The 22515-nt window shown below is 42.5% G+C and overlaps 2 protein-coding genes and 1 long non-coding RNA gene across 12 annotated transcripts in view; 2 read left to right on the forward strand and 1 right to left on the reverse strand.

The window, feature by feature from the left end:
- LOC121718788 (NACHT, LRR and PYD domains-containing protein 3-like) overlaps positions 1–22515 on the reverse strand; it is a 1510793-nt gene that overhangs the window by 496763 nt on the left and 991515 nt on the right. The gene's annotated exons all lie outside the window — the stretch shown is intronic.
- Positions 1–22515, forward strand: part of LOC121719082 — a 530903-nt gene that overhangs the window by 107010 nt on the left and 401378 nt on the right. The gene's annotated exons all lie outside the window — the stretch shown is intronic.
- LOC121718997 (butyrophilin-like protein 8) lies at positions 5743–7041 on the forward strand. The gene is made up of 2 exons (XM_042104487.1): positions 5743–6153; positions 6515–7041. The coding sequence occupies exons 1-2, from the start codon at positions 5772–5774 to the stop codon at positions 6733–6735; spliced, it is 603 nt and encodes a 200-aa protein (XP_041960421.1). The 5' UTR covers positions 5743–5771; the 3' UTR covers positions 6736–7041.

A 22515-nucleotide genomic window follows, 5' to 3' on the forward strand; every position in this document is an offset into this window, starting at 1 on the left:
TCTGATCTCAGTGGGACTACATACTATGTGCAACTAGAGTTGTGATTGGCAAATAACACCTGACCTTTCTGCCTTGACCCGAGCTTGGACGAGAAGGATGTTCTTGGTATCAATTGATAGTTCTGTGTCTCCTCTGTTATCTGACATACGTGACATAATATCTATGCAATCAAGAGTTTGCGAGCAGCCAGGCTACATTGCTACCTAGTTTGAGTTATAGCAAATAACAGTTAGAGCAGCCAGGCTACATTGCTACACTCTAGGCAACACTGTTTTATTGTTTTATCTCTTTTTTCATACCGACAGAACTCAGTGACCTGAAGTAACATGGACGAGTATGGAGCCCCTGAAGTAACATGGATGAGTATGGAGCCCCTGAAGTAACATGGATGAGTATGGAGCCCCTGAAGTAACATGGATGAGTATGGAGCCCCTGAAGTAACATGGACGAGTATGGAGCCCCTGAAGTAACATGGACGAGTATGGAGCCCCTGAAGTAACATGGAGGGGAAAAAACAAAGACAAAAAGAAAAAAAGGCTACTGGGGACAAACATATACTATAGTTTTTTTGCGAGATCATGAGTTTGTATCATCTCTGTTTTTAAATCATTTGTCACATTTTCATACAATTCTGCAACTGTTGTTTGTTGTTTATTGTTGTCATTGGTGTCTTTCTCTGTTTTTAAATGTGATTTTTTCCCTGATTTCACTGTTTTAAAATATACACTTATAAACGTACATACTTACTGAAAATGAATGCAAAAAAAAACTGAATACCCCTTGTATTCCTGGGTGTTTAAGGGACAAGCTCTGCTGCTCGTAGAGAGGATGATTCAAAAGCAGGCCTGGAAAAGCAATAAGACACACCAACAAACTTTGTAACAACAACAGTGGCCTATGTTTCAGCCTCATGTTTGACATTCATATCAACATGGAGGAGATAATCCAATGAAGAGAACAATCAAGCAGTACATAATAGAATCATTGTATAACACACAAATATAAGTAACACACTTTGCAAGTAAATCTTGCTTAGCCAAAATGTTTCCATCCAGGCACCGAATAGTACATAATGTATCTTGACACAAAGATAAATTAAAATACCAAGACAATGATTTCTGTAATATAGAGGTTGTGCAAATGCAGCACATGAGATCATCAAAGAGAAAATCTCAGAAAGACAGAGCTCTCTGTTCACATAAATGCCTCAAACCAAAACGAGTGACCCCCTTTCCCAAAACATGGCTGGGAACTGTACAACGACATAACCTGCAAATCAGTATCAGTAACTTTGAATCATGAGCATCAACATAAGAGTCCACAGCACCTTCACTAATGTTGAAGCACCATTCTGGCTCTGGAGAGAAAACCTGTGAACTCATCTAAACAGTTGCCATTGAGCAGAAACCTTAATCTGTGTTATGCAAAATATATAAATGAAATAGAAATGTAATGCCAGAAGATTTACAATAGTAGATGGAAAGCTGCAGCTGGCTTAATGTTGGTGGGGAGATTCCTTGAAAAAAAAAACCCATTGAATCGCTTAATATTTGAGTTCATACAACACCTTGTGTGTCAGGTGGGTTTGACCATGACTTCATCATCAATTCCAGACCTACACAACGGTTATTTCAACATGTTTGTACGTTAAGCGGTTAGAGCTGCATTCATTTTGAAAATTTGAAAATTTCATAATACTAATAAGAAGAAGCCAGGAGATTTCAAGATTCCATCCACTATAAATAGAACAATAAATTGCTTACTTACAATTTAAGAATTTGGTTAAGTAAAATAGCTTACCGGTCTAAGGCCAGAGCCATATTTGAGGGGCAGCCGTGGCCTACTGGTTAGCGCTTCGGACTTGTAACCGGAGGGTTGCCAGTTCGAACCCCGACCAGTAGGCACGACTGAAGTGCCCTTGAGCAAGGCACCTAACCCCTCACTGCTCCCTGAGCGCCACTCTTGATGCAGGCAGCTCACTGCATTGGGATTAGTGTGTGCTTCACCTCACTGTGTGTTCACTCTGTGCTGAGTGTGTTTCACTAATTCACGGATTGGGATAAATGCAGAGACCCTCTCTCACGGGATCAGAAGAGTATATACTATACTACTATACCAAGTTGGTGAGACTCGTCATTTATATTCCTGAGCCAACACCCCAGTTGCACAGAGTAGGTGGCTGTTGAACTGCTCTTTTACTTTTGACTGGGGTTTTTTGCATGTCTGCCACACATTTTTTCCTTGAGATTAGCAAGCACCACAACAACCTTGGCCTTTACAACTTTGTGTCCAGTCTTCGGCAGGCTCACTTAATGACATCAGAGGAATGTCATCCATTTGGGGGATGACAACCAGTTTAGTGGTGGCAGCAACTTAATTATTACAATCTCATTATAAATACTGATATCAGTATCCCTCTTTTGTGAACATTAATGGTAAAGACTCAGCAGCTTGACTTAGCAGCTTGAATTGTAAGTGACTGTAAGTGATTGTAGTGAAACAGTAGGTCTATCACCAACACCTCCTTTACACGCAGAAAGTTCTCAAAATATCACTCACATGACATACTGTACACAACCGGTCAAAAGTTTGGGTCCACCAGAAAAGGGTTCTCGTATTTGTAGATAGATAGATAGATAGATAGATACTTTATTGATCCCCAAGGGGAATGCAATTGTAATTGTAATGCAATACCTACAGTTAAGAGCAAACTGTTGTATGTGTAGAAACATGGAATCAAAAAAGAAGCATTTTGATCTTTTAACTTTTTTTTATGAAAAATGGCATGTCCAAAATGATTCATACCCTATTTAAATAATCAGTGGGAGACATCTTTATTAGCATTCAAAGCTCTCAAAATGGTTCTTATAATACTTACCAAGCCTCTCCATGTCTCCACAATGATTCTAGACCACACCTTTTTAGCTGCAATCTCACCTAACTGTTCAATGCTTCACTAAAGGGAAGAGGAGAGATAGACTTCTCTGCTTAGTCTGTCTGCCTCTCCACCCTCTCCATGTTTGAGTACCGACTGCCCACTACTGCTTTACTACTGTTTTACTACTGTTTTACTAATGTCCACAGCCTAATGTTTTTACTACTGTTTTACTGCTACACTGTTTTTCATGCTATATTAGCACACATGACCAATGACGTCTGCTACAATACTGAATGGCTGTAACCCTATTACCTCAACCTGTTATTGCACTGACATAGTTTTTTTTTATATTACCTTGTCTACATTATACTTTACTCTCCTATTTGTCCATATTATTTGTGCTGGTCTCTTGACCTTATTCTTGCACTGTTGCACTGTTGGACTACTGTTGGACTACTTTTTGCACATTCACCACGACACTCACTCTCTTGAGCACCTTACCATGCACACAGAACTACAGGCCAGTCCCGGCCCTGTCACTGCAAGCGTCTCATGCTTGATCACCCTCAAGCACACTGTGTATTTTTTAATTTAATTTTAAGTTTTCTTATCTTCTACTGTCTCTATTGTACAGTGGAGTTTGGTTATATGTTTATACTTATGTTTACCATTTTTGCTGTAAGTGCATGTTGTGTGTGATGTCTGTATGCTACTGAGACCTTTGAATTTCCCATAGGGATCAATAATCTATCTATCTATCTATCTATCTATCTATTTATCTATCTATCTATCCTTTGTCAGTGGTTCACATCATGAACAGAGAGAGATTTAGTGACCATGTCTTATTCCAGTAACTCACTTCATCACATGTCTGTCTCTCTGAGACAATCTTTTGGGCCCCCACCGTCGAAGTCAAGGTAGCACTGCCTGGAAGATGCTAGGGTTAGGCAAGGGTTTAGGTTAGGGTTAGCCCAAAAGATCATCAAGCCTCTGACACAGTCGGTGTGAGTTTGACAGCATCTTATGCCAACAGTGTACAAAGTGGGCAAAGTCAGGTTGAGCACCATTCATCATCAAGGATGAGAGTGTTCCTTGCCAACCTGTGGCCAACCCAAGGCCATGCTTGTGTTCAGGATTCAGTTGGTTCTGTCAACCTGCTCCATGTTATCATCACCTGTAGGCTACAACTTCAAAAATGGAAGTAAAAACTTGATTTAAAGCATTGATTTAAATGTTCACTAGTTCCGAATAATTTATGATGATTATGCAACTTCAAATGTTTTTAACTTGATATGTGTGTGGTTCTAGGAATCTTGCTACTCTGCATTCTCTTATTGTGCAACATGTAGCGCGACAGCATAGAAAAGGAATCATATTCGTGCATGTTCTCAGGTTCACTTCCACACAAAGCATTTACAGACTTATCACCTTGATAATGACATTTTTAGTTCTACTCTTTAAAGCAACACCAAAGCACATTTCCTCTGTCACACGCACGCTATTTGTTTATCCAGCACAGGCTTTACAAGTAACGATGTCCACAGACAAGGTGGAGTATGTTGCCTGATTTTATGAAAGTATGATGTTTTGCGACATCAGAAGCATGTCAAATTTGTAGTTTCTTATGTCTCATTCCATTGAACTACAGATCCGCTACCTGATCTGACAAACTTGCATAGTGCGGTTATAGCGAATGCAGAAGTGCCGTTCACCCTGGTACGAGTTGATGAACCACTAAAACAATTTTGGAAACATTATTTTAAGGTACAAAAAATTCTTTAGTGTTTCTTTAATGAAAGACATGTCATATTGATATGCAAGTGGGCTACATTAAATCTGATGCAGGCCTAAGATATAATTCTGTAGCCTTTTGCCTATACTACTAATGATTAAAACCACTTCATGTGTTGATGATTGTTGATGAATGTCAAAACAACTGTGTGCTACACAGATTATATTAAATTGAAGCCATTGTATTTCAGATAATTATATTTCACACTTAGGCAGAACTGAGACTTATAGTGGGAGTCAGTAATCTATATTAAGTTGATACCAGTTTTACTTATGACCATCTACAACTAGACACTAATTTGGAGTGAACCCTTTAAACCTAAGAACGTAGGCTATAGCATATAATTTTGAATAGCCATATGCCAAAGTTGTTTTGATGTTATGCTATTTATTCATTCACTCGTTTTGTTCAAGAGTGAAGACAATCAAACTTGCAATTAATTTCAAACTATGATCATTGTTGTTTAAATGTATGCTTTTATTATACTCCAATTGAATGATGTTAAATGTTATGCTTATAAAATTCCTGTAGATGGCGCTTGTAAATCAAACATAAATCATCTAGTTTACCCTTTAGATTTTACGATTAGTCAACAACTTTAGATTTAGATATCAACACTGGAAGGGGAGTCAGTTATAGTTGATAAAGAATATATTAAAAAATAATTTAAGAGAAGTATTAGTGGTAATGAATACAATGCAAGTGTATGTTTAGAGGATATATTATATATATTTATATTATATTTAAAACAAAATGAAAATGGTGACGGAGAGAGGAAGTCCGTCTGATGGGTGGAACAAAGACCTTCTTAGAATCCTGTCCAGTAGTGAGGCCAATCAAGGAGGCCCTGCCACACCTGCTGCATCTTCCTCTTCCTGCTGGAAAGACAAACAAAAAATGCTGAGTGATGTGGCAACAAACAATTTATTTTCAGTGCTATTTATGTATCTTATCACCATTAGGAATGAGCTGCTTGCTCCTGTTCTCATTACTGCCATTTGCTGTTATTTTCAAGGAAGTTGCATGTTTTAGTTTGATAAAACACAGCATCCTCTTCATTTGGTCTGCTCTTGTATTTGTTGTGTAACATAGTGAGATAAATGGCTCTCAGTTGTCTCTGTTTTACAGGGGATTTCCAGGTAGTTGGTCCAAAGGGTCCTCTTTCTGCTGTTGCTGGTGAAGAACTGGTCCTTCCCTGCTCCCTGAAGCCCAGTACGAATGCTGAAGGGATGACTGTGGAGTGGTTTAGACTGGACCAGACAGGACAGAGTTCCTCAGTGCACCTTTATAAAGACCACACCGACATGAACACCAAACAAATGCCGTCTTACAGGGGCAGAACATCCCTCTTCAAGGACGAACTTAAGAAAGGAAATGCTTCACTGCACCTCAAACAACTGCGCGTTGCTGATACAGGATACTATAAATGCTTGATAGTGTCTAAAGACTACGGTTATGTCTCAATACAACTCAATGTTATTGGCAAGTACATTTTATACTGTATGTAAAAAATGGAATATATGCATTCAGATAGACACACATATAAATCCTTGCTGAGTACTCCCTTCTTTTAGAGGGAATGTAAAATGTGGTACTCTCATTGGTTTATTGCATTTTACAATCAACGCACACCCATGATAAATCAAGAAACATAAGTAAAACCATTAATGAACCATATACCTGGTGCCCCAACCATTTTTTGGACAATCTAAATGCACTTGTGCCGTATGGACTTACAGTAGATGATTAAAACAGGGTCTTATGGTGTGTACAAATCCACTATTGCTGATGTTGAATTGCTGGAGGATTAACCAAAAAAAATATGTTTTTGACAATCTTACAGCCGTAGGTTCACAGCCAGTGATTTCTTTGGATAAAGTTGATGGAGAAGGATTCAGCTTAGTGTGTGAATCCTCTGGATGGAACCCTGAGCCATCAGTTGATTGGTCTGACGGCAAGGGGAGAACACTATCAGCTGACCCCACAGAGTGGAACTCTGATGGGTTCACGGTCAGACGACGCCTGGTTGTGGAAGTGGGAAAAGAACAGCGAGTACATCTGTAGAGTCTCCCGGGCTGACAAAATGAAGGAGACCATCTTTCACATTAATGGTGCTTCAGTTTTTCGCTACTTTTATAATATGACTGAATTTCTAACGTTACCATATTGTACAGAGATTCATGTTTCTGTTTTTGCACCTTTTTTGTCTTAACTGTCTTAACTGACTCAATGTTTTTTTTTTTTTACCTTTTGTAGAAGGATGGTTTCATTTTCCAGAACATCTATTAATCACTGCGTCATTACTGGCTGTGTTTTTTGCTCTGATCTGTTTGCTTCTTTTGTTTTATCTTTGTGGGGGTGTAGAGTGGTGCAGGTCACAATATTAATTATAATCATTTTCTGAGGGTTTATTTAGCTGGGGTCAAATTGACCCCAAGGATAAAGAGTGTCGGTAAGATTTGAGGATAACACAAGGGTTAAATTCCATTTTGTATTTTTTTCTGTTTGGTCATGTTCATTTAGCCTGGATACCAGACTCTCTGACTCTCAGAGAGTCTGGCCTAGATGCATTGGCAAACATTTATTTCCGGGTGGAAGGGCACAGTTTGAGGTTTAAAATCATTGGAGTTCCTTTGAACCGCTTTGAACCAATCACTAACAATAGGCATTTTGTCATACAGAGAAGTTTCCCTGGATCACGCCCTTAGCAAGCAAGCAAGCTTGGACTGTAAGCAGGGAAGCAGGCAGCTCGACTGTGATTTTGTTCGTGACACTGCTGTTAGTAAACTAGAAAGAGCTAAAAACAGAAATGGAATGGTCGCTTAAATCCAACGAACACACCGATAACTCACACCAACATTATGTTGTGCCTTTTATTCACATTTGCTCAAAGATTTCATAAGTATTTAAGCCCTTTTCGCTCCCGTTGATGTATTCCAAACGGTCTGCTTCAGGGAAGGGGAAGTAGTAACTGAAACACCATGCCTGTGTAACGGAATCACTCTAAGGGATGCCCTCTGTTCGCTGGTTGGTTCAGCTTCCAGGAAGCCGAAGTATACAAGTGTGGAACAAGACGGAGTACTGTAATTGAGCGTAAGTATGTACACATGCTAATGTTCATTGGCCCACTGGGCATTTTCCAAAAGCCATGAGGAATTCCAAGGTTTTGGTTTAGTGAAAAACCTTTGGAAGTGTTCAACTTCATATGAGCGAGCCCTACGACAAAATAATTATTGAGCATTTATGTTTTCTTTTAGGTTTTCTGTTATGTAGTTTCTTGCATTTGGTGTGAAGAGGTAAGAATGCAAAATTAAATGAATCTGTACATCGCTAGCAGTTGAACACATTCGAGGCTTTAGCCCATTGAGTCGGTTCTCATAATTCCCATTTTGCCTGCTCTTGCTCTTCATGTTTGAGCGATTATTCCACCAACTCTATACTCATTTGTGCCACACTGATTGCAGAATATTGACAATAGCAATACATTAAGTTATAAGCAGTCACCATTGCTTTGACTGTGAAAGGATGTAATGACCTGTTGTTATCTTGACATTTCTGTTTGCTATTAAAAAACAAACTATATCCTAGCCACATAGCAGAGTGGAATATGTTTTAATTAGCAAAAGATACATGATACATCATATGGTTCATGTTATTCTTTGCTTAAGTCTCATTTCATTGGAGACTCACCAATAGGCTCTATGTACAACTCCATTCAGGATTATTGTACTATCATATAAACTTCCTGGCAGATATGGCTCTTTCATATAGTCATTGTCTTCAACACCTCGTCTCAAGGTAATGTAGACCGACTGTAAAAATGTTGTGAGCCACTCCCTCCAAACAGGAAAAGTGTTTAAAATGTTCTTAACTTTAATCAAGCAACTGATGTTACTGAACTGGTTAGATAACTCCAGCTATGTTGTTCAACTGGTAATATCCTCCTATATTAAAACTTACAGGCCAGTAATCTGTCATTTTCTGTCATAGCTTACTGTGTAGAGTGTAAGTTGATTGGCTAGTAGGAAACAAATCCAAAATGGAGTCTTGCATACAGTCTATTAGATTCTATAGCAGTTTAGGGCAGCACTGTTTGGCCATGCTCTTAACTAGATGCAGGGCAGGCTGATTAACATACCTGGACTTGTAAATGACAATAACTTTCTTATACCAAATAGGAAGTGCAAACAATGACATGCCCTGGAACTGACTCTCTCCGTCTCTCTCTGTTTCTCTCTCTTGTATGCGCTCAGAGTAGCTTATGTTCCTACTGATGTTTTATGGTGAGGTAACGTTCAAGTTAGATCTGCTGCATGAGAGGATGCCCGTGTCCTTATGCCCTCATGTTTGATAAATAAGTCCATCCCATCTCAAGGTTTGGATCCACGATTGAAATATAAACTAGATTCATTCTGCATTATTTGCCCTTTTAAATATATATATATTTATAATTAAAAAGTGTTGTGAGTGATCCGGGGCTAATAAAAAACCCTGGATATGAAACTACTCCTGTGTCTGTATATTAGCTATCTAGTGTCATAAGAACGTGTTCAAACAGAAACATAAAGAGATAGTAGTGATGAAGTACCAGCTGTCTGCATAGAAAAGATCAAAATAGTGATAATATAACATAACTGTCTCCTACCTGAGCTGTTCATAGACTTTGTGAGAAGCAGAATCATACAGATGCACAGCAAAGCCATGACTGGATAAAGGTTGAATACCCCGACAGTCCTAAAAATGAAGTTATCTATCATGACCCTCAATTTAAATCTGACAGGAAAATGTTTCCTTGTGTCCATCGTTTAGACCGTGCCTATGGTCCGTTCAACTACCAGGTTGATCTGTTCTGTTTTCGGGTAGGAAAGATGTTCAACCGGGAACTACTACAGAAAACTGGTCCGACTGGCCTGTCACATTACAGTGAAAAACTGCAAACAGCATCCAGTCACACCAATCACAAATCATGTCAGTCAAGACAAAATTAGCGCCCGCCAAGTGTCTGAAAATCTGCATTACTACATAAATAGATTGCATAAAATAAATGTATTTGGCTATCAAGTCATTTTGACAAGTGTTCTGCCGGAAACTGCAGCAGAAAACTGGTCTGACTACAAAGAATAAATCACAGCATGCTAAACAGCATGCTAAACCAATCACAGTGTTTAATCATCAATTTGATCCTAGGATGAATATGATCCTATCCTATAACCTCTATTTTTAAAAAAGTCTATCATGAAGTCCCCACCAACATTACGTCTTGATTCTATTTCTGAAAATATGTAGAATCCATTATTGAACAATAGATTAGATTTATTTTATTTTCATTCACCTTTGTGTCACAGTGTATTCACCATGATAATTGATTACTTTTATATGCAGTAGAGGTCAGAAAGAAAGAAAGAAAGATACATTTGAACTGAAGAAAAAATATAAAACTGAAGGTACGGTAAATTTGGTGATGTCAGTAGGTGTCAGTATTGTTCAACAGAAGAACAATTCAGCTACAGCAGGTTCAGTTGTGAGCTTATCTAGTTCCTCCAAACCTCTTGGTTTTCTTACTGTAATTGCACTGATGTTCAAAAGCACATGTCAATAAATTACTAAATCACAAATTGCATTCAAAGAGAGAAAAAAGTAGAGGTTATGGCCTTTGTCAAAGTGAGTCCAACTCCAGGGTTCACATCCTGAACAGAGAGAGATTTAGTGACCATGTCTTATTCCTGTAACCCACTTCATCACATGTCTGTCTTTGCCATGGTTAAGATCTGTGTCTCTGACACAGTCTTTTGGCCCCCCACTGTCGAGTTCAAGGTGGCGCTGCCTGGAAGGCGCTAGAGTTAGGCATGGGTTAGGTGCCTTGAAGTCGACGCTGGCAGTGCTGCCTTGAAGTTGACGGTGGGGGCTCAAAAGGCCATCAAGCCTCTGACACAGTGGGTGCAAGTTTGACAGCACTGTATGCCAACAGTGTGGCCAGAGCGAAGTCAGACAAACAAAGTGGGCAGAGTCAGGTTGAGCACCATTCATCTTCAAGGATGATAGTGTTCCTGGCCAACCCAAGGCCATGTCTGTGTCGCGATTTGCGATAGGCCTAGAAAAGACAGCTATGGTCCCATAACAATAATGATTTGCTTACACTGCTACTTGGTTGTCCCAAACTTTGAGATGATCCATACGCATTAACTGAATCTTATCAATCTTAAAACCCAAACTACGATGTTCCAAACAGAGTGACTATAGGATGCAATGCCTAATCTCACTGCCCTCAGCATAACTGCTAAGAACAGTGCGCCTTTTACTGTTAAACACCTGAATGTAGCGTTGTTTTTAAGCGCCAGAACTGCTTATCATGTCGTGACAAAGTTTACACCAATCATTTTCTTCTAATGTATCCTTATGTTGAGATGTCCATTCTCTTTGCCCTAAACATAGACTATCATTTGTGTGCGAAGCATGTTTCAATTAAGACAGTACACAAGCTATTTTTATTGTTGTAATATTAAATGATTTTCATGAATAAAGCGTTGAAAAATTGTACGCACAGTGTGTACAGGATTACGCCTGGCGGCGCCACTAATGAAAGAAAAATATAAGCAGCAATAACAACACATTAAATGTTATACCATTGGTTCCAGTCACTTTGGACAAAAGCTTCATCCAAGTGTCTATATGTACTGTATGTATGTAAATAATTATAGTGTTGACCACAAACAGGAAGATATAACCCAGCGACTTTAGAATGAGGAGACACAGAATATGACTGTACATGTCATTTAAAAACCTCCAAATAAGCACCCTGGATGCTTCATGCTGTAGGTTTAGAAGATGACCAGTGGGTGTCAGCATTGCACATAGATGTATTTTCCTGCATGTAAGCCAGAACATGATCAAAATCTCATAGTTCTGTCCAGTTCTGGATTGGGCCATACAGGCTAATACAGTGTATGTGCCAGATGGGAAGGTCGAGTGTTTGTGTGTAACCTGTACACCGATACAACTAAACACCAAAGGACATGGGTATACATAATAAAAGTGTTTTGATGATAAGCAAGTGAAACGGTACATTTTGCCGCCTAGCCCCATAGACTCCCATTCATTTGGGACTCACAATCCGCCCTCATGAGAACTACAGTTTCAACAGAATGGCAGTCAATAGGAAGTGAACAGGCTCTCCGTAAACGGGCTCTATTCAGATCGATTCAGACATCAAAATGTACAGTTGTTGCGTGTTCAGGTTACCCTGGAAATCCAGAGTTCTCGCGAGAGCACAATGGAATTGTCTCTACGAGAGACTCTGGCAGAGAGCAATGATGCACTTTACTTTTACCCCAACATTCCGGGGAACCAGCTAAACTGATGCAGGGCTCTACAGTGCGCCCATTTCACTCGCACATGCGAGTAAAAATGATGGCGTGCGAGTGCAAAAAAAATATTTAGGCGCACTGGTGCGAATTACTTCTAACAAAATACACCGCAACATCGAGAAACTTGTGCAACTAAGGTATAACACCTAAGCCACCTAAGGTATAACAACTGAATCAACCTTTATGGCTCTTATCTAACTGTTTATATAATAATAATAATAATAAGAATGTACTGTTATGTATGTATTAAATTAATTTTCTTCGTTGGGGACCATGTACAATTTTCAACATAAATGTTGCCATGTGATGCATTGTACCAGAGTTACATGCATTGTACGAGACTAGCCTTATATTATCTACTGTACTTTAAAATGCATTTCAATAGAGGTCAGAAAAAATGGAAGGTGGCTGATCTGAAGAATGGTAAAACTGAATTTGTTGATCAGTAGGTGTCAGTATTGTTCAAAGGAAGAACAATTGAGCTACAACAGGTTTAGTTGTGAGTTTAGTCTGGCTGATCTGTCTAGTTCCTCCAATCCTAGGTTTTGTTTATTATAGTATTACTGTAATTGCACTGACGCTCAATAGCACGCCAATAAATTACTTGCTCACAAGTACATTCAAAGAGAAAAAAAATGTTGTGGCCTTTGTCAAAGTGAGTCCAATTCTAGGGTACAGATCTTGAACAGAGAGAGATTTAGTGACTGTCTCTTTCCCACTTCATCACCAGAAGCCTGTTAATCAACACTGTGTTTTATCATGTCTGTCCTCATCGTGGTTATGATCTCATCTGTTATATTTGTGTTTTTGTTAATGCCACACACACTGCCTAGCGTGTGTACGAGCAAAGCTTAACCGATATGCCTTAAGTGAGTCATGAGTCATCCAGCAGAATCTGGTCAAGCTAGAGACAATCTGTAAAGTCAAATCTACTGCTGTGAAGTCAAATCCAATGCTGTAACGTCAAATCCGTTAGCCTAGTAAATTAGACGCACCATAGTGGCATCAAATTTAATTTTCTGCCCGGGCTAGTCTAGCAACTCTCCGTTGGCTTGCAAGCTGGAAAAATCAAACTTCGATAGGGCCAATCACATCGTGTATAGAGTCGTTATGCGGGTTTAGCATAATGATTGATGGCAGAGTTGAAACGGTTCGGTGTGAATTCCCTGCTACTTGAAAACAAAGATGATGGATGTTGCTGTTGGTGAACAGCGTGACACGAGTTACAGTTTTTCTCAGTCGCTTTGGTGCTTTTCTCAGATCAGAATGAAAATTCTCATAACTATTAGTTCAACCTCCACAACATTTAGTCATTTGTGCACATTATAGTAGCAATTTCTCCTTCCTCTGAACAAATTGCAAATGGTTTTGAACATGTATCAGTTGCTTTGTCATGTCAGTCAAAATGAACTATACTTATGGATGCAGAATAGTCGTTCCCAATAAAACTAATAGTCTTCATTTCATTGTTTGAGTCATTATATACAAAATTGGTGAACTAGTTATCAAATTCTGTCACAATGCTGTAGGATTGCAAAGAGCATTAAAACTGTGAAACATACATATTCAGTGTCTTGTACTCACTTACTCCCCTAACTACAGGAATTTGTAACTTTACTGTAGTTTTCAAATGGCTGAACAAGTACTGTATAGTGCTATCTTGAGCATTTTCAGGTAGTGTCGAGTTCTGACCTTTTTTTGCATGGGAAAACACTGAGCATAAACTGTCGTAATGAAAACATGACAAAGCCATTTGACTATCTTGTTCATAAACGATTGTGTCAAGACTTCTCATTTTGATGACACTGGCAGTTTCATTGACATAAATACTTGCTTTTGAGGAATGGACTATTCATTTTGAGCAAGTGATGTGCTTTTGCAGGTTATCCACTAGGTTTTGCAGAACACAAGCGGCCTGAAATGGGAAAGTTTCCATCCGAAGACTGATTCTGAAAACGTGAAATTAACTGCCCGTTATATATCGCAATGAGTTAGTATTGCTGTGTTAACCCTATTCCACTTGCATGTGAGAAATCTTTGTCACATATGAAAAATCTAAAGACAAACCTGCGCTCACGTTTAAGGGCAATTCCGCACAAAACTGTCACATCCATAACGCCAACACAATGCCATGGTAGGCTATTTAGTTGGCGTTATGGATATATGACAGTTTTGCGTGGAGTTGCCCTTAAATGATGCCTCAATTCTTGCATGAAACTTCACCTCACTGAATATGAGCCAGCCAGACTCCAAGGCCATCACTAAATCTAATCTCTGGTAGGCCTAATGTTCAATTTCGCCAATGACATGTCAATGAAAATTGAGTGTTGTGTTGTGCTATGAAACATGTGTTGTGCTATGATGTTACTTTGCATACCAAAGGACACTGGGAAAATAGGGGGTGGTGTTTAGCCTTCATAGGAAGCCTAAGGCCTATACTTCTGTCATTACACTTTACATTTTAAGTTACTTGCACATTAGTTTTAAAACTAGTAGAAAGTTAATTAAAAAAATCCTCTGTTGAATGAAAGTAACTGTATGTTAAATATCCAAAGTTTTTCTTGTAACCGTCTTTATGTGGCTCTTCTGAGATTAAAAAATAAATAAATTTGGTAAAAGTGGCTCTCCAGGCAAAAAAGGTTGCCGACCATGGAGGTATTATATATAACTGGAGAGAGTGACTAAGTCCCGCCCCCATTCATTTCAATGGACCATGTTAGGCTAGCTACTTCAGCCAAAAAAGTTTGAAATTGACCGCAGCCATCTTTACAAAAATGGCGTTTCATGGGTGTTCGTTTCCGGCACCAGCTAGAATTAGCCTATTAGATTCCACGTTACAGACGGAGACAACGTAAGGTACAACGGTATGTCGTTGATGAAGATTGGACATTCCCTCAGAGGAAAAGAAGTTGTTCGGGAACACGCTTCACCATCGTTATAAGCGCAAATGTATTAAATTGGTTGGGATAACATTTTGGGAATGGTGGTAGAAGTTTGCCCTGTCTCTGAAGTCCTGGGTTATTTAATGTGATGTTCATATGTGATAATAAACAATGCGAATCAATATTGAGTCACTTTAGGCTACACCAATAATGAACCCTAAATGCTATATTTGGACAGGTTGTATTACGCAATAGGCTAGCCAACGAAAATTACTAAAACTAAGTAGACATATGGGATGTAAGAAACTTGTGGATAGCTGAAATATTTGCTGCACCCAGTGTGCATTTGCAGCTTGTTAAACCCCGTTAAACCTAGGCTACATTTGCAGGCAGACAAAATGAAGCCAACACAAGTTGGACTTACCGATAAGTGCACATCCCTCGAGTATTGTGGTTCGAGCAGGCAAAGAGTCTGCAACTGTTGTTGGATATTTGGCTTTTGCCTCGATCATGTCAATGTTGCAAGAAAGCAAACTAAATAAGTCATTGACATTTGTTTCGTTTTAAAACACTTGGGGAGACATAGGTTACATCCAGATGTTGCTTTGTCATGGACTACAGGTAGGAACAGCCTGTGCATTTTAAAATAGTTTTCATGCACAACGCAATGAGTAGGCTAATAATTGGATATAGGTCATTGCATCTGCTAAAATGTATGGTCATAGTCAGTTACCTTGTCAACCCACACATAAGGCAAATAATAGCCTAATATGACAACATTTACATTTTTCTTTTATTAACGACAAAGTCCGGTATAATACAGACTAAACCATGTAGGCATTAAGTCAAATATCAGTAGCTTAATCCAAGTAGTTAGCTGTTTTATTTGTCGTCTTCCAGAAATCCAAACAAACATGGACATGCGAGGACGCTCGTGCCCAACACTAAACTCGTGCATGAGCTGTCATCTACCAATCAGCATGTGCAAACTGGTGCCGGAAGTTGCAACCATGTAACGCCATGTTTTCAAAAATGTCAGCGGCCAAATGCCATGCTAAGTGGCTGAAGCTAACCCTTCAAATCCTGACCCCCTGTTGCCGACCCCTGGGCTAAAGGCTGATAGGCTCCTCCCCTTACTGTCCAACCAATCAACTTCTGGCTCAGTTCCCGCCCTTGATGATTCACACACTGAGCTGAACTCAGGGGGTCAAGAGCGTGCAGATTAGCTTCGGCATTTTAGCATACGCCATTTTCAAATATGGCGCTGCATGGAGCATTTGGAACCAGCTCCATGCACGAAAATCCGTGTTGGGCACGAGCTCTCATGCGCGTACATGTTGGTGGGCGGGTACCTATCCGGCGGCTACAACAAAACTTTATTCAGTGCGTATTTCTTGAGGAGCCTATAAGAAGACGTGCATATTATGGTTGTTTATCCATCATATGACAAATAAAGAAAATTCTATTGATCTTCTTTCGTTGTTGTTTGTCCCGAACAAACATAGCCTAAACATGATTAAAGACAATAAATTACACAACAGCGGCATAAAGACTTTGTCTCGTGGCACCATGGGTCTTCAACAGCTCTCAACCTATAGCCGCCCCCTTTGGAGCTTGCCAGAGGCTGAAGCACTAGGCTACTACATTTAAACACAATTATTGCCGCGAGGCATTCCAGCCTACGAATTTAATAAAAAGTAAACCATGCATAATTTAAAAAAAAAAATCAATTTAGGCTACTTCGCTATGCAATAAGGTTTCCATTAGAGCACAGCGCACGTTCAATGAATGAAGGAAAGGCCTTGTCTCGCAATAAACAGCTGGAAATTCCCACACTTTTTCAACTACACGAAACTTTACAGTGATCATCAAATACCCTCTAGATTTAAATGCCCATCAGTCTCAACATTTAACTATATAATAAAAGTCAAAAAGTAAATTAAATCCAAAACCAAAAATCGTCTGCGTTTGATAGCCTGGTATGCCGCTCCAAACAAAATGCATGTCTCACAATAACGTTCAATGTAAGAAATAATGGTCTGCCTCGAATAAGCCTACCTCAAATAAATAGTGCCTGTGCTTTACAGCCTAAGTAAATAGCAGACCCTGGACATAATTTAGGATTTACGGAAAGTATGCAATCATACGATGTTGGACGCCTGGCGATGCTCTGGCCGTCTACTGTGCCTCTGACACCGCTGCCTCATTTGGATGGTAACTCCACAGGTGAGCGCGAAGATTGGATGTCGTGGATGCGTAAGTAAACTATTTTTTGCTGAGTCCGCAGACAACATTCTCTTTAACCGTTACTTTACCATCTGCGGTGTACAACTCTAAAGACACCACATTTTAGATGAGTTGGGGACGTAATTGTCCGCTCAGGCTGACCGTTCTGTGCGTTATCTTCAATACTATCTTCAATAATATTGAATATCTTCAATATTATTTTCAAAACAGGGTGGCTATTGAGGGCTCTGGCTCCAGTCATGATTGTGGCTACTGGCTATTATTGGCTTGATTTGGTCATGGGCCAACGAATACGTTTAGAGCACCCGATATGAGATGGCAAACAATACAATAAAAAACAAACTAATCATAGACTGTAAAAATGCGCTACACCTGGCACTAAAAACCGAATAGTTTATTTATAGTTCGACTACGGATATTTCACGTCATGTTCGCATGCATATTTGCAGCAGGACAGCAGGCAGACCGCTGTGTTATCCAATGAAATTAAGTTGCGCTTCAGGGCGACTCCACTCGGACTCCATGCGCGTTCCCGAGCCACTTTTCTTCTTCTTGTTATGAGGCAAGAACTTTATGTGCATTATCGCCACCCTCTTACTGGAGGACGACTCTCTTTTTACATAATATCCAATAAAAATCGACGTTGGTCCATGCGTCATTTCCAGCTTTGTAACTTGGCGCATGGTCAGAGCCGACTGGCGCTGGATCCGAACCCCAGTGTTCAATATGGCGTTGACTATGAATTGGCCGGATTTACTAGCCTAGCCTCCACCATTCATTTGTATGGAGGGCGGGACTTAGTCACTCTCTCCAGTTATATAATACCTCCATGGCTGAACTCATTGATGCCATGCACTTAAATGACTGGTTGGGGCAGAGCTACAGAGCACCTATATATATATATATATATATTACAGTGGTACAACATTACAATATCACAACACACAGAGACAGCTTCATCTTCTGATAGAGCACCTATAAATATATCACAGTGGCTAGAACAACAACAAACAACATTACAGTATCACAACACAGGTTGCCTTTATCTTCTGATAAGGCATAAATATATCACAGTGATTAGAACAACGTAAATAAACATATCTTGTTTATTTGTTTTTGCTTAAATATACCTGTTGTTTATTTGTTTTTGTTTAATTTCAATTCATATGTATCATTTATATTTGACTTAATTCCATTGGTACAGTAGCCTACATATGTCATGAGCTCTCTCTCTGCCTGGTAACACGTGCTGATTGAAGTCTGATGACCTCCACCTGTTCCTGCTCTGCTCTGCCTCACCCTCGTTACCTACCAGCTGCACTGCATTCACCACTCATCATGCCCTCTATATAAAGCCTTGCTTTTCAGTCCACACTTGTCAGATCGTCTGCAACCAGCACCAGTTACCTGCCTGTTTATTGAAAACGCCTCTGACTCTTTGCCTGTGATCCCGGACCCGCTCGACTACTTCTGTGTTCTCCAGCCCCGGTAATCTTGACCTGCCTTCCGTCCCTCTTCTACGAATACCGCCTAGTCCTTGACTGTACTGCTGCTTCGTTTCAATTGCTGTTGTGTGTGTGTTTCCCCCAGGACTTCCCGGATCATCCAGCTCCTGCCTTCGCTGTTCGGCTACTGGGGGAACACACACACGCAGACTCTTGGAACTCCTGTACCCCCCCCGGAACCCCTGAAACCCCCAACCCTTAAATAAACTTTTGAACGTGACGCAATTGTGGTCCTCGTCCTGTTTGGTGTCTGACAGTACGATCTGACCAAACATGGACCCAGCGCACGGTCGAACCAGCATGGAAACCGACGAACCAGAACCACCCACCGCCATGCAACGCCTGGAAGAGACAGAGAGAGAGGTAAACCGCAACACTGCTGACATTGCCTCCCTACTTCAAGCCGGCTTGAGCCAGCGTCAGCAGTTCCAGCAGCAACAGCAACAACTTGCAATGATCATTCAACTTCTCACCAACCTTTCTCCTCTGCCTGCTCCCACCGGCCCAGCCCCAGCCAGCCTGCTCACCGGCCCAGCACCCGAGTCTCCTGCCCAGTCCACTGCTACCGTGGCTGCCGGAGCCCCAGAACCCAGGATCGGCAATCCAGAGCGGTTCAGCGGCGACCCAACCCAGGTACGGGCGTTCCTGACGAGCTGCCGTGTCCAGTTTACCCTGCAACCCAGGACTTTTGCCACTGAAGGGGCGAGGGTCGGTTACGTGATCACTCACCTGACGGGCCGAGCTCGACTCTGGGGAACGGCGGAGTTCGAGCGCCAGACCCCAGCATGTGCAACCTTCAACCTATTCGCAGAGGAGATGCTCAAGGTATTCGATTTGGAATCCACAATAGCCGAGGCATCTCGGATCCTGATGAGTATTCGCCAAGGCAGAAGGACTGTTGCGGATTACTCCATCGACTTTCGAACCGTGGCAAGTCGAAGCTCCTGGAACATGGAAGCATTGGTGGATGCTTTCCTCCACAGCCTGGCGGACTACATAAAGGACGAGCTGGTTTCCCATGATCAACCCCCCACTCTTGATGAAGCCATTGCTCTGGCTGTCCGCATCGACCGCAGGATCCAGGCCCGCCGTCATGAGAGAGGGCGCCAGAGTCCATCCACCAGCACACGGAGTGTCCCAACTGCCCTTCTGTCCGCACCTGCCACACCATCTAGCCAGCCGGACCAGTCTGAACCGATGGAGATCGGCCGCACCTCCCTAACCCCTGCAGAGCGCCAGCGACGCATCACCTCCAACTTGTGCCTGTACTGTGGTGGTGATGGTCATCGAGTCGCCACCTGTCCAGCAAAAGCCGGAGCTCACCAGATGTAGGAGGAATCCGGATGAGCTCAATGAACATTCAGCCCTCCATCAGCCGTAAACCCCTCATCCAAGTCTGTCTTCACCTGTCTGATTCCACCCACACCCTGGCAGCCCTGGTGGACTCTGGCGCAGAAGCAAACATCATTGACACAGGACTTGCTCGTCAGCTGGGCTTGGAAAGCCATCGCTTGTCCACTCCTGTTCCAGCCCGGGCCCTGGACGGTCACGCAATTGGCACAGTTACCAGCATCACAGCCCCCATCTCAATGATGGTGTCAGGAAACCACCGAGAGACCATCCGCTTCCACCTGCTCAGCTCTCCAGGCCAACCCCTAATCCTGGGCTACCCTTGGCTCCGTCTCCACAATCCTCACCTCGATTGGGCCTCCGGAACTGTGAAAGAGTGGGGAAATGCCTGCCACCTGACCTGTTTGCGTGCTGCCTCGCTGCCCCCCGGCTCAGTACCCCCCAGCATTGCCCACGACATTCCTAATGTCCCTGAATGTTACCATGGCCTCCGAGAGGTGTTCAACAAGACCAAAGCCACATCTCTGCCCCCACACCGTCCGTACGACTGTGCCATTGATCTCCTCCCTGGGACTGCTCCACCCAAAGGTCACCTCTACTCACTATCCCCTCCTGAAAGAAAAACTATGGAGGATTACATCAGGGACTCCCTGGCAGCTGGACTCATCCGCCCGTCTTCCTCTCCTGCTGGTGCCGGGTTCTTCTTTGTGGGAAAGAAAGATGGTTCTCTTCGCCCCTGCATTGATTATCGAGGTCTGAATGATGTCACAGTGAAGAACCGGTACCCTCTGCCTTTACTCACCTCTGCTTTTGAATTGCTCCAGGGATCCACTATTTTCACCAAACTGGACCTTAGAAATGCTTACCACCTAGTGCGAGTAAGGGAGGGTGACGAGTGGAAGACAGCATTCAACACCCACACCGGCCATTATGAGTACCTGGTAATGCCATTTGGCCTCACCAACGCCCCAGCGGTATTCCAGGCGCTGGTGAATGATGTGCTGCGGGACATGCTGAATAAATTCGTCTTCGTGTACCTGGACGACATCTTAATTTTCTCCAGAACTCTGTCCGAACACACCCGTCATGTCCAGCTGGTTCTTCGACGGCTCCTGGAGAACTCTCTCTATGTCAAGGCGGAGAAATGCGAGTTCCATGCTCAGACTGTGTCATTCCTGGGATACATCGTCGCTGAAGGCAATATCCAGATGGACCCCGCAAAGGTCTCGGCAGTTACCTCCTGGCCAGTTCCGGGGAATAGGAAGAAGCTGCAGCAATTCCTCGGTTTTGCCAATTTCTACCGGAAATTCATCCGGAACTACAGCTCCGTCGCCGCTCCCCTCACAGCTCTGACCAGCATCAAACACCCCTTTTCCTGGACCCCAGAGGCCAACACAGCCTTTCATACCCTCAAGGCCCGGTTCACCACTGCCCCCATCCTCCAGATGCCGGATTCAGACCGGCAGTTCGTTGTCGAGGTGGATGCCTCAGACGTGGGAGTCGGGGCCATACTCTCTCAACGGGCAGAGGAGGACAACAAGTTGCACCCCTGTGCATTTTTCTCTCGCCGGCTTTCACCTGCAGAGCGCAATTATGATGTTGGAAACCGTGAGCTGTTGGCTGTCAAGCTTGCCCTGGAGGAGTGGCGTCACTGGCTGGAGGGGTCCACAGTTCCGTTCCTGGTCTGGACCGATCACAAAAACCTCGAATACATCCGCAATGCCAAACGTCTTAACCCCAGACAGTCCCGCTGGGCCTTGTTTTTCACCAGATTCAACTTCACCCTGTCATACCGCCCAGGTTCTCGGAACACCAAGCCGGACGCTCTCTCCCGTCAGTTTCATAAGGATGACGCCCCTTCCCAGGAACCTGCATCAATTCTGCCCGATCCCTGCGTCGTAGCTGCCCTGACCTGGGATATCGAGGAGGAAATTCAAGAGGCCCTCCGTGACCATCCCAGTCCCAGTGCATGCCCAGACGGTCGTCTCTTCGTCCCAGATAATTTGAGGTCCCGGGTCATACAGTGGGGACACAACTCCCGCCTTGCCTGCCACCCGGGCTCCGCCCGCACCTGCCATCTCCTTGCCCAGCGCTTTTGGTGGTCGTCTTTGAGAAGGGATGTCCGAGAATTCGTCCGTGCCTGCCCCACCTGCAATCAGAACAAGTCCTCCACTCGGCCCCCCGCTGGTTTACTCCAGCCCTTGCCTGTGCCCACACGACCCTGGTCCCACGTCTCCTTGGACTTTGTAACTGGCCTCCCACCATCAGGTGGGATGACTGTCATTCTCACTGTGGTTGACCGGTTTAGCAAGATGGCACACTTCATTCCCCTCCCTAAACTGCCATCTGCCAGAGAGACTGCCCAGGCTGTTCTTGATCATGTCTTCCGTCTACACGGGCTGCCCAGGGATGTTGTCTCTGACCGAGGCCCGCAATTTACCTCTACATTCTGGAAGGAGTTCTGCCGTCTTCTAGGGGCCACAGTGAGTCTCACCT

This window comes from Alosa sapidissima, chromosome 9 (genome assembly GCF_018492685.1).
Source record: "Alosa sapidissima isolate fAloSap1 chromosome 9, fAloSap1.pri, whole genome shotgun sequence".
Taxonomy (NCBI): domain Eukaryota; kingdom Metazoa; phylum Chordata; class Actinopteri; order Clupeiformes; family Clupeidae; genus Alosa; species Alosa sapidissima.

Bases quoted from the DNA above. Each gene is read 5' to 3' on its own strand.
- LOC121718997 (XM_042104487.1), top strand. From the start codon at position 5,772: ATGGCTCTCAGTTGTCTCTGTTTTACAGGGGATTTCCAGGTAGTTGGT. The intron at 6,154-6,514 runs GCAAGTACATTT...ACAATCTTACAG, and splicing joins AATACAACTCAATGTTATTG to CCGTAGGTTCACAGCCAGTG.